At 45.1% G+C, this 12263-nt stretch overlaps 1 protein-coding gene across 1 annotated transcript in view; it reads right to left on the bottom strand.

The window, feature by feature from the left end:
* Window positions 1–11011, bottom strand: part of LOC141989671 (E3 ubiquitin-protein ligase rnf213-alpha-like) — a 174349-nt gene extending 163338 nt beyond the window's left edge. Inside the window, 3 exon segments of the mRNA XM_074956604.1 lie at window positions 5933–6017; window positions 7141–7274; window positions 10996–11011. Of these exon segments, the coding sequence (XP_074812705.1) occupies window positions 5933–6017; window positions 7141–7274; window positions 10996–11011 (235 nt within the window).
* Between the last annotated feature and the right edge of the window lie 1252 nt (window positions 11012–12263).

Below are 12263 nucleotides of genomic sequence, written 5' to 3'. Positions count from 1 at the left end.
GAGTAGAGGGCGGGCCCGGGTTCCCCCCAAACCTCCCAACTCCTGGTCAGACCCAGGAGGAGTTGACCTGGACTGTGGGTTCACGAAAACGGCCAAACTGAGGGCTGCCATGAATCTCCGAGGCAAGCAAATCTGCAAATAAGCGCAAGACCCACCAAGGCAAAAAAAATTGGGGATTGGTCCTGCTTTGAGCAGGGGGTTGGACTAGATGATCTCCTGAGGTCCCTTCCAACTCTGATAGTCTATGAGGAGGAACTTTCTCACAATATATATATATATTTTTTCACCTAAATTTTTCCCAGAAAAAAAAACGCTCACTTTCTGACCAGCAATATTCACAGCCTCCTGGGGAAGAGACTAATGACTCAATGTGACAAAGGGATGGTTCTGAAAAACAGAACCCTTAGCTCCATCAGGGTCGGGATTCCCAAGAGCAGAGCTGTTAGTGCTGAACCTCTTGTTAAATGGCATGATCACCTTGGTATCAACCTTGCGTTGCATCAGAGAAAATGAAGACTTTCTGGACAGAAGTCAGCATTTGGTTCTGGAGGTACAACATGCTGAAGAATCAGAGAGTGCAGCGCAGAATGGGGAATCATAGAATATCAGGGTTGGAAGGGACCTCAGGAGGTCATCTAGTCCAACCCCCTGCTCAAAGCAGGACCAATCCCCAATTTTTGCCCCAGATCCCTAAATGGCCCCTTCAAGGATTGAACTCACAACCCTGGGTTTAGCAGGCCAATGCTCAAACCACTGAGCTATCCCTCCCCCTGAAGAATATTGGCAGCATGTGACCTCCAGAAGAATGAGGAGAACCCATGTACCCCCTATGCCAGAGGTGGGCAAACTACAGCCCGTGGGCCACATCCGGCCCGTGGGACTTTCCTGCCCGGCCCCTGAGCTCCCGGACAGGGAGGCTACCCCCGGCCCCTCCCCTGCTGTTCCCCCTCCCCCGCAGCCTCAGCGCACGGTGCCGCCGGCGCAATGCTCTGGGCGGCAGACTGCGAGCTCCCGGGCCAGCGGGGCTGCAGAGCTGCAGCCTGACCCGGTGCTGCACAGTGCACGGCTGCCTGTACTGGTGCAGCCGCACCACCAGCCACCCATGCTCCAGGCAGCACAGTAAGGGGGCTGGGGGGGTGGATGGAGGGCAGAGGAGTTTGGGGGGTAGTCAGGGGGCGGGAGTGTGGATAGAGGTTGGGGTGGTCAGAGGTTGGGGAACAGGGGGGTTGAAGGGGGCAGTCAGGAATGAGAGGAGGGGTTGGATGAGGCAGCAGGGGGCAGTCAGGGGTGGGGGTTTCAGGGGAGGTCGGGGACAGGGAAAAGGGGTGGTTGGATGAGGCAGGTGTCCCGGGGGGGCGCGTCAGGAAGGAGAGGAGAGGAGTTGGATGGGGTGGCAGGGGTAGTTAGGGGTGGTCAGGGGAGGGGGTGGATGGGGCAGAGGTCCCAGGGGAGGCCATCAGGAAGGAGAGAGAGGTTTGGATGGGGCAGGAGTCCTGGGGGGGCTGTCAGGGGGCAAGAAGCAGGGGGGGTCGGATACGGGGCGGGGGCCTTGCCACGCCTGGCTGTTTGGGGAGGCACAGCCTCCCCTAACCGGCCCTCTGTACAATTTTGAAAACCCAATGTGGCCCTCGGTCCAAAAATTTTGCCCACCCCTGCCCTATGCAGATAGAGGTAAGAAACTGTTTTCAGGCTTTCTGCACACATACTACTGAGGAGAATGATTTGGAAGAGCCATCTCAGGGAAGGGATCAGAAGGAGACCCCATCAACTAGAAGGCATGAGATGCATTGTCCTAGGGATGGGGGTTCCATGACCACCACTCCCAAGAGGAGGAGAGGGGTGGTGGTGGTGATTGAGGACTCCCTCCTAAGGGGGACAGAGTCATCCATCTGCCGACCAGACTGAGAGACTCAAAGTGTGCTGCTTGCCTGGAGCTAGAATTCAGGATGTGACTGAGTGTCTGCCGAGACTGATCAAGCCCTCAGACCGCTACCCTTCCCTACATCTCCACATGGGCACCAATGATACTGCCAAGAATGACCTTGAGCGAGTCATTGCAGACTATGTGGCTCTGGGAAGAAGGATAAAGGAGTTTGAGGCACAAGTCGTGTTTTCATCCATCCTCTCTGTTGAAGGAAGAAGCCCAGGTAGGGACTATCGAGTTGTGGAGGTGAATGCGTGGTTATGCAGCTGGTGTCGGAGAGAGGGCTTTGGATTCCTTGACCATGGGATGTTGTTCCGGGAAGAAGGATTGCTAGGAAGAGGTGGGATCCACCTAATGAAGAGAGGGAAGAGCATCTTCGCAGGCAGGCTTGCTAACCTAGTAAGGAGGGCTTTAAACTAGGTTCGCCGGGGGACAGTGACCTAAGCCCTGAGGTAAGCGGGGAAGTGGGATACTGGGAGGAAACACACGGAGGAGGGTGCAACGGGAGTGTGGGGGGTGAGCGTCTGATTCATACTGAGAAAGCAGGGCAATTGGCTAGTTATCTTAGGTGCATGTACACGAACGCAAGAAGCCTGGGTAACAAGCAGGAAGAATTGGAAGTCCTGGCACAGTCAAAGAACTATGATGTGATTGGAATAACAGAGACTTGGTGGGGTAGCTCACTGGAGCAGTGTCATGGATAGGTATAAAATGTTCAGGAAGGACAGGTACGGGAGGAAAGGTGGAGGAGTTGCACTGTATGTAAGAGAGCGGTATGATTCCTCAGAGCTCCAGTATAAAACTGGATAAAAGCCTGTTGAGAGTCTTTGGGTTAAGTGCAGAAGCGAGAGCAACAAGGGTGATGTCGTGGTGGGCATGTGCTATGTGCATCCAGAAGGATGAGGTAGACGAGGCTTCCTTCGGACAATTAACTGAAGTTTCTAGCTCACAGGCCCTGGTTCTCATGGGGGACTTCAATCACCCTGGCACCTGCTGGAAGAGCAATACAGCAGTGCACAGACAATCCAGCAAGTTTTGGAGAGTGTTGGGGACAACTTCCTGGTGCAACTACTGGAGGAACCAACCAGGGGCCATTCTCCTCTTGACCTGCTGCTCACAAACAGGGAAGAATTGGTAGGGGAAGTAGAAGTAGGTGGCAACCTGGGTGGCAGTGACCATGAGATGGTTGAGATCAGGATCCTCACAAAAGGAAGAAAGGAGATTAGCAAAATATGGACCCTTGACTTCAGAAAAGCAGACTTTGACTCCCTTGGGGAACTGATGGGCAGGATCCCCTGGGAGGCAAAGTTGATGGGGAAAGGAGTCCAGGAGAACTGGCTGTATTTTAAAGATGCCTTACTGAGGGCGCAGGAACAAACCATCCTGATGTGCAGAAAGAATAGCAGGCAACCAGCTGGCTTAACAGTGAAATCTTTGGTGAGCTTAAACACAAAAAGGAAGCTTACAAGACGTGGAAACTTGGTCAGATGACTAGGTAGGAGTATAAAAATATTGCTCGAGCATGCAGGGGTGTAATCAGGAAGGCCAAAACACAACTGAAGTTTCAGCTAGCAAGGGATGTGAAGGGTAATATGAAGGGTTTCTACAGGTATGTTAGTAACAAGAAAAATGAACAGGGGAGGCAACCTAGTGACAGATGATCTGGAAAAAGCTGAAGTACTCGATGCTTTTTTTACCTTGGTCTTCACAGACAAGATCAGCTCCCACACTACTATCCTGGGCAACACAGTATCAGCAGGAGGTGAGCAGCCCGCAGTGGTGAAAGAACAGGTTAAGGACTATTTAGAAAAGGAGTATTTAGAAAAGCACAAGTCCATGGGTCTAGATCTAATGCATCCGAGGGTGCCGAGGGAGTTGGCCGATGTGATTGCAGAGCCATTGGCATTATCTTTGAAAACTCGTGGCAATTGGGAGAGGTCCCGGACAATTGGAAAAAGGCAAATATAGTGCCCATCTTTTAAAAAGGGAAGAAGGAGAACCGGGGAACTACAGACCGGTCAGCCTCACCTTAGTCCCTGGAAAAATCATGGAGCAGGTCCTCAAGGAAACCATTTCAAAAGCACTTGGAGAAGAGGAAGGTGATCAGGAACAGTCAGCATGGATTCACCAAGGGCAAGTCATGCCTGACCAACCTGATTGCCTTCTATGACAAGATAACTGGCTCTGTGAATATGGGGAAAGCAGCGGACATGATATATCTTGACTTTAGCAAAGCTTTTGATACGGTCTCCCTCCCACTGCATTCTTGCCTAAAAAAGTATGGATTGGATGAATGGACTATAAGGTGAATAGAAAGCTGGCTAGATTGTTGGGCTCAACAGGTAGTGATCAATGACTCCATGTCTAGTTGGCAGCTGGTATCAAGGGAGTGCCCCAAGGGTCGGTCCTAGGGCCGGTTTTGTTCAACATCTTTATTAATCATCTGGATGATGGGATGGATTGCACCCTCAGCAAGTTCGCAGATGACACTAAGCTGGGGGGAGAGGTAGATACACTGGAAGGTAGGGATAGGATACAGAGGGACCTAGATAAATTGGAGGATTGGGCCAAAAGAAATCTGATGAGGTTCAACAAGGACAAGTGCAGAGTCCTGCACTTAGGACTGAAGAATCCCATACCCTGCTAAAGGCTGGGGACCGACTGGCTAAGCAGCAATTCTGCAGAAAAGGACCTTGGGATTACAGTGGACGAGAAGCTGGATATGAGTCAGCAATGTGCCCTTGTTGCCAAGAAGGCTAACGGCATATTGGGCTGCATTAGTAGGAGCATTGCCAGCAGATCGAGGGAAGTGATTATTCCCCTCTATTTGGCACTGCTGAGGCCACAACTGGAGTATTGTATCCAGTTTTGGGCTCCCCACTACAGAAAGGATGTGGACAAATTGGAGAGAGTCCAGCGGAGGGCAACCAAAATAATTATGGGCCTGGGGCACATGACCAATGAGGAGAGGCTCAGGGAACTGGGCTTGTTGAGTCTACAGAAGAGAAGAGTGAGCGGGGATTTGATAGCAGCCTTCAACTACCTGAAAGGGGGCTCCAAAGAGGATGGAGCTCGGCTGTTCTCAGTGGTGGCAGGTGACGGAACAAGGAGCGATGGGCTCAAGTTGCAGTTGGGGAGGTCTATGTTGGATATTAGGAAACACTATTTCACTAGGAGGGTGGTGAAGTACTGGAATGGGTTCCTTAGGGAGGTGGTGAAATCTCCTTCCTTAGAGGTTTTTAAGGCCCGGCTTGACAAAGCCCTGGCTGGGATGATTTAGCTGGGGTTGGTCCTGCTTTGAGCAGGGGGTTGAACTAGATGACCTCCTGAGGTCTCTTCCAACCCTGATAATCTATGATTCTATGTCTGAATCCACTAGAGACCACACTGCGGTGACCCCATCCCCGCTGCCAGACCACAAATTTCTGGCTGTCCATTTAAGGCACTAACCATGTCTCTGTGAGATTGTGCACACAACATCTTCACTTGTTCCCAGGTGGTAATAGTTCACATCAACAGAGACTTTACAGGTGGAAGGAGCAGATTTTTGGATTACATTTATCTTTATAAATAAAAAACTTGTAAATAAAATTACTAGAGCTGCTCAGGGAAGGGAATTTCTATTCTTGGGGAAATTCTGACATTTCAAAAAAAAAATGTTCTGAATTGGTATGAAAAGCTGAAATTATGAAATTTCCTGAAAATGAACATTTCAGAAATTTTCTTTTCAGGAATATTGAAATTCAGTGGTGTCATTTTTACTTTTATGTTATATTTAAATGTTAAATATCATATATACATATTATTAAATATCATATATGTGATACTAAACTTAATATAAAAGTCAAAACCAAAGTGAACCAAAACAATATTATCAGAACAAAACATTTTGACATTTTCTAAATGAGATGTTTCAATTTGGACAAAACTGCATGGAAACTCTTCTGTTTAAAATTTTCAAACAGCTCTAAAAAAAAAAAAACCACACACAGGGAATGAAATGGTTACCTGTACCATCTTCTGTGTTCCCCTCTTTCTGGTTCTCTGTCTCTGCTTTGCCAGTGGCTCGATCTGTAGCTCCGACCTTGTGTTCCTTGGTAAAGGAAATGAATCAAAGCATGAATGGGGTGACTAAACACAGCAGAGGCTTGATTTATGCCAAATGCAGCCCTTTGACAGGCATGAGGGTAGCTGCATAAACAACAACTCTGCTAACCGAAGGCAGAAACAGATTAACGGAAAACGTTAATAACAGCCGGGTTATGGCTCAGATTTTCAAAAACAGGAGGCCCCTACATCCATAGTTAGGCAATTAAATAAGCGGACTAATTTTCAGATGTGCTGAGCATCCAGCAGCTGAGCTGATTGGAAAATGGGAGTGGGAGTGGTTTTCATAGGAAAAAAGCAACTATTTGTCAAAAAGCCGCTAAACCCAGAACACTTCAGCCCAACACTTCCAAAAATCAAAATAATTTTTGCCAAAAACTGTAATAATTTTGACCCCAAACTGCCAAAAACCTTAATAATTTTGGTCAATAATAATTAAAAACAGAATAATTTTTGGCCAAAAACTGCTAAATAATAAAAAGATTTTGAGGAAAGTGGAGACTTTTCAGGAAATTTTGGTTTAGTCAAAAAAAAATTTTCCACCAAAAAGAAAAAGTTCTTGGAAAGATTTCCACCAGCGTAAGCCAGCAGATCCCATTGACTACACTGGGAGCTGCTGGGTGCCCGATGAGTCTGAAAATTAGACCATTTAGGTCCTGATCCATAGCCCGTGGAAGTCAGGGAGACCCCCACAGTAAGGAGCAGCCCAGACAGTCCCCCGCTGCACATTGGGAAGCCTAGAACACCTGAGAGCACCAGATCCAGCCAGGTCTCCAAGAACTTCCAGGACTGTTACACTCAGGTCTTCATGGCAGGAAGCCTGGAAGCCCTAGGGTCTCTGCCCAGTTGCAGTCTGCCTGGTGAGGTTGCCCTGAACCCATGTATTCTGTAATGCCAGGCCCCCAAGCACACCACCAAGCGAGCTGGCAGGAAGTCAGGCCTGTGTTTTGGTGAAACTTTATTGAAACTGAAATGTGTCCGCAAGGAATTTCAGTTTCAATAAACCAGCATTTTGTGACAAAAAAACAACAACATATCATTGGAAAGTTCCTGATTAGCCATAAAACTAAGCTCAGTTCCCATTGATCCTAAGGAAACGAACGCCCCACCTCAGCGGCTGCTTCAGCAGAACCAGCTGGCGGCTGGGGTCCAGATCCCGGGTCCTGTTCAGCAGGGGCATCTTCTGACAGTCCTGACCTCAGAGGCTTTGGTTCATTTTTATCTAGTTCTAAATATTTCGTTCCTGGAATGAAAAAAAAAATCAAAAACAGAAAAACAGCATCTGTTCACTGAGCGTAACAGCATATTCCCAGTGTTCATTTAAATGACCATTTGAGAGAGAAACTATTACAGTAAGTTTCAATCACAGGGAAAGTATTTTCCCCATTTTATTCCACTGCTGAGTAATATGGGGAAATATACATTTTTCAGTATGTTAACTCTTCACAGTAGGGTCAGTATCTTCGTATATATCTGTGCAACACCCAGCACAATGGGACCCAAATCTCAAGCCCTCAGCAAGATGGGGCCGTGATCTCCGTCACTGTGTGTCTGTGTAGTGCCAGCATGATGGGGCCCCATCTCAGATAAGGTGTGTATTATTATTTATGGTAATGTTAAGGAAAAGTTAGCACATGTGACTCCATTTTGGTTTGAGGCCCACCATTGTCTAAAAGCAAGCACATCATGCACCAGGAGGCGTGTTCCTTAGATACTGCATTCCTGTGAAAACCCTCCCCCTTGTCTCCAACCTGCCTTGACTCCCAGTATCTGTTTTTTTGTCAGTCCCTAACTCCCTATCTCCTGGCCTTTGATGTGAGGCCTCCCATCCTGATAATAAAAGTTACTGATGCATGGCTTTAGGACCATGCTGTGTAATTAACTTACTGGTTTAGCATGAGGAATGAACCAAGCAGGGATAGGTGGTAGATAAGAAAAGGGTTTGTTTATTGGCTAAGGTTTCTGATGCACGAGGGCAACATGCTTTGCTAAAAAGTATATAACCTTTGTATAATCTGTATTCAGGGTCCCCTCCTGGCTAGCAGGGGGGCACCACGCTCGAGCGTAATAAACTTGGTGTTTTTTGGGAACTCTGCAGTTGTGGACTTTGTTTCTGTGCCTCAGCCTAGATTTGAACTGTGCGTGACCTACCAGGTATAATTCGCAGCATTTGTGTGCGTGACCTACCAGGTGTAATTCGTAGCATTTGTGTGCGTGACCTACCAGGTATAATTCGCAGCATTTGTGTGCGTGACCTACCAGGTGTAATTCGCAGCATTTGTGTGCGTGACCTACCAGGTGTAATTCACAGCAGTTGTGTGCGTGTCCTATCAGGTGTAATTCGCAACAGTAATAATTATTAATGATAATAATTAAGTGGAGTGGAAAAACCAATAAATGTTCAGGAAGATGTTCAAAGATGTAAGAATGTTTTTGCAGAAATTTTGTGAACATTTTCTAAATATTTTAATGAGGTTTGGGGAAATATGACGTTAATAGCTATTGGTAAAGTATCGACAAAACAGAAAGCAAGTGCAAAAGAAGGAATTAAGATCACAACACACTTGAGGCCTCAGCTTTGGATCAGACTCTTAATTTGATAATTCTGTCAAATTGAACTTCTCTAAAGAAAACCAATGAATATGTTAATATTAAAATGGACAGCTTCGGAGAAATCTAGGGGTGCTGAGAGCCACTGAACCAAATAATAAACCCTATATATAATGGCAACCACTTCAAGCCAGGGAGTGTGGCAGCACCCCTAGTTCCAACACCTACGGAGAAATACCCTCTCCCCAGCATGCATTTCATTAGCAAGAGACAGAAATCCTGCTATAAAACAACTTTCCCTATTGTATGCTATAGATGGTCAGCCCTGCAGGGCTGACCGTCCTTGCTTTCACTGGTGGTAGGGTGTCACACACACTTTGCACAAGTGTGAATGATAACACAAAGTGCAAGTATAACCCACCGCTGAGTGGGCTACAGGTGCCCATCTGTGCCAATCCACAGGGGATGTGAGTTGCTACAGCCCCCAGCTGCAGAGGATTGGCTTTTTAACTCAAGCTGTAGCAGCTTTTGCTGTTTGCTCTGGAGGTCTCTGGTTCAATCCCCAAACACTAGCTTAAGGGTTTGTCTACACTACAGGGGCTGTAGCCGTATAGCTGCAGTGCTGTTGCAACCTCATAGTATAGAGGCAGTCTACAGAGACAGAAGTGTTTTTTCCATGACTATAGGTAAACCAACTCCCTAAGCAATGGTAGATCGGTTAACAGAAGCATTCTTGATTCTTCCATCATCCTAGCTGTGTCTACACCGGGGCTTAGGTTGACATAGCTACGGTGCTCAGAGGTACAGACCAGGCCTATTGTGTCATGTCCCTTTCCAGTGGCTTAACCACTTAGGGGGAGATTTTCATAGGTGCAAATTGCAGTTAGGCACCTAACATCCATGTCTTTGAAAATTTAGCTGATCGAGGATAAAAACCTACTATTGCTTCCAGCTAACAGAGTTGCTCCTTCAGCTCAACTGGTACAAGCCTGCATTGTGGAGGTAAAGATCTTTGGGTCTCTCTATACAGTGGAGAATCAAACCCTGCGAATTTAGTTTCAAAAGACTCAAGATCAGCGTGGATAAAAAAAATGGCAATTCCAATGAAAATTTTTGATTTTGAATTGACAGTTCATTTAATTTCAGTTTCAAAATGACATTTTATTTGAGATTTGGAAACTAAAACATTTTGGTTTGGAGATCTGGGTTTTTCCTGCCCTCTTTATCGCCACCCCTACCTTTTACTTTCACTGAAAGAAGGGGAGGAAAGTTTTTAAAAAGTGAGAAGCAGTGTGTGTATGGAGAGGGAATCCACTTTCTCCCACTTTCCCCCCCTCCTCATTTTTTACTCTTTCCAGCTTGGAAAATAACTAAAAAGTGAGAGAGTTTTTTTGGGGGTGTCATAAATATAAAGGGAAGGGTAACCACCTTTCTGTATACAGAACTATAAAATCCCTCCTGGCCAGAGGCAAAACCCTTTCACCTGTAAAGGGTTAAGAAGCTAAGATAACCTCGCTGGCAGCTGACCAAAATGACCAATGAGGAGACAAGATACTTTCAAAGCTGGAGGGTGGGGGGGAACAAAGGGTCTGTCTGGCTGTGTGATGCTTTTGCCAGGAACGCTCTTCATAACTCCTTAAGTTAGTAAGTAATCTAGCTAGAAATGCGTTAGATTTCCTTTTGTTTAATGGCTGGTAAAATTGCTGTGCTGAATGGAATGTATATTCCTGTTTTTGTGTCTTTTTGTAACTTAAGGTTTTGCCTACAGGGATTCTCTATGTTTTGAATCTGATTACCCTGTAAGGTATTTAACATTCTGATTTTACAGAGATGATTCTTTTACTTTTTTCTTTGTCTCCTGGTTTTGGGGCCTTATAGGGATCATGTTGTGTAGCTTTTCTCCCCAACAACGGAAGATAGGATCTGACTTTGTTTTTAAATGGAAGCTGAGTCTCACGTAAACACCTGACTCCAGGAGCTGAGGATTTTAAAAAGCACCAAATATCACAAAACAATAAAATTATGAGAGCAGCCAACATTGTATCAATTACAAATCTGAAAAACAGCAGTGCCTCCACCTTAGTATTCAGGTAAGAGAAGTAAAGTGAAGTAGGTAAGAGTTGTTTTTTTAAAAACATTTTAATTAATTCTGAATCTCTAGTTTTGTTAGCCTTAATTCTCTTCAACACTTGATCCCAGGTTTGAATCTCAAGGCAAAAACTATCCAGGATTTGAATTTCAAGGTAAAAGCTATCCAGGAAGAAGCAGTCTGTGTGAAGATGCAAGGAAGTGAGAGAGCTGTGTCAAAAGTTGAAAACAAACCTAACAAATTCAGCTCAGCTTGCAAGGTTGGAGTGTAAAGCTTTTCATTGAAGACACAAAATGAGGACGTAAAACCAAAAATGCATTCTCACGCTCCTCCTGCCCCATCCTTCCATCAGCACAACAGCTTTAGCAAAAAATAATATTTGTCAAATATAATCAGCAGCATCAAGACATATTAAATTAGGCGACGTTGATAAATCCCATGCAGTAGTGCATAGACAAGTAAAAAATAGTTTTCACTACATGCAAAACTGTTCTCCTCATGAAAGGACAGTGGAAGAAGATGGGACTGTCAGATGGTAATATTTTACACTCTTTTTCATGCAGTTAATATTGTTAATGCATTATGCACAATGGAACATAGGCCTTGATCTGGCAAACACATACACACCTATGCAGGAGTTTACAGGATGGAGGCCAGAATCATGGGAGCTTTCACTTGTGCATTTCTGAGCTACAAGCATTACATTTTCAAGCACAACATTGCAATTAATTTGTAGCTGTTATTAACCCCTAGCAGATGGGAACAGAGATGTTGTTCTCCTTTCCCCCACCCCAATCCATCTCTTCCCTCCCCTCCTGTTCCTTTATCTTTCTGTTCTCCTGCCTTGCTTGCTGTCTCTTAAAAAAAAAAAATTACTTCATTCACTCTCTCTTTTGTGTGGTTTTATACCTAACACTGAGATTGGCTCATTGAGTAGGAGGAGTGAACTTATAGTCAGCTGAAAGAAATCATGTCATTTCATATACCACCTGCTATCTGTCTGAGCAGCACCTAGCACCATGGGGCCTCATTCTTGGTTGGCCCACTGGCAGTTCTGATTATTATACCTAGGGAGTCTACCTGTGACACAGAACAGGCGTTGCTGACACAATCTATCTGTATATGTTTTTTCATTATGTCTGGCAGATTTTTTTGTATATAATTTTGACGGATAATATCAATATTTATTTGTAAGCATTTTTTCTATTTTAATCTATTTACATTTTCACTGTTGTGCAAAATTATAGGTTTTAAGCAATTTTTAGATTTTTATCTATTTAAATTTTCATATTGGTTGGAAATGAAGAAGGGTCAGACAATAATCATTTAATGATGTAGATGTTGCAGTTCAAAAAGTTAAAGCTTTTTAACCATTAAAACGTAAATTGTCACCATCACATGTCAAAATATACTGGGTAAATAGCCTTAAATCGAACTCTGATAAGTTCTCAAACAGCATTTTTCTTACTTTGCTCATCTGTAAATTTAGATTATTATTGATGGAAATATTTTTTCCATCAGTTTGTGGGTGTACGGTAAAAATCAATGTTTAGGGACATTTATAGATAAAAATATATTTCTTCCAAGCCTATT

The sequence above is a fragment of the Natator depressus genome, chromosome 6 (assembly GCF_965152275.1).
Source record: "Natator depressus isolate rNatDep1 chromosome 6, rNatDep2.hap1, whole genome shotgun sequence".
Classification (NCBI taxonomy): domain Eukaryota; kingdom Metazoa; phylum Chordata; order Testudines; family Cheloniidae; genus Natator; species Natator depressus.
The sequence above is the reverse complement of the archived record's forward strand: the minus strand, read 5'-3'. Positions and strand labels throughout refer to the sequence as shown.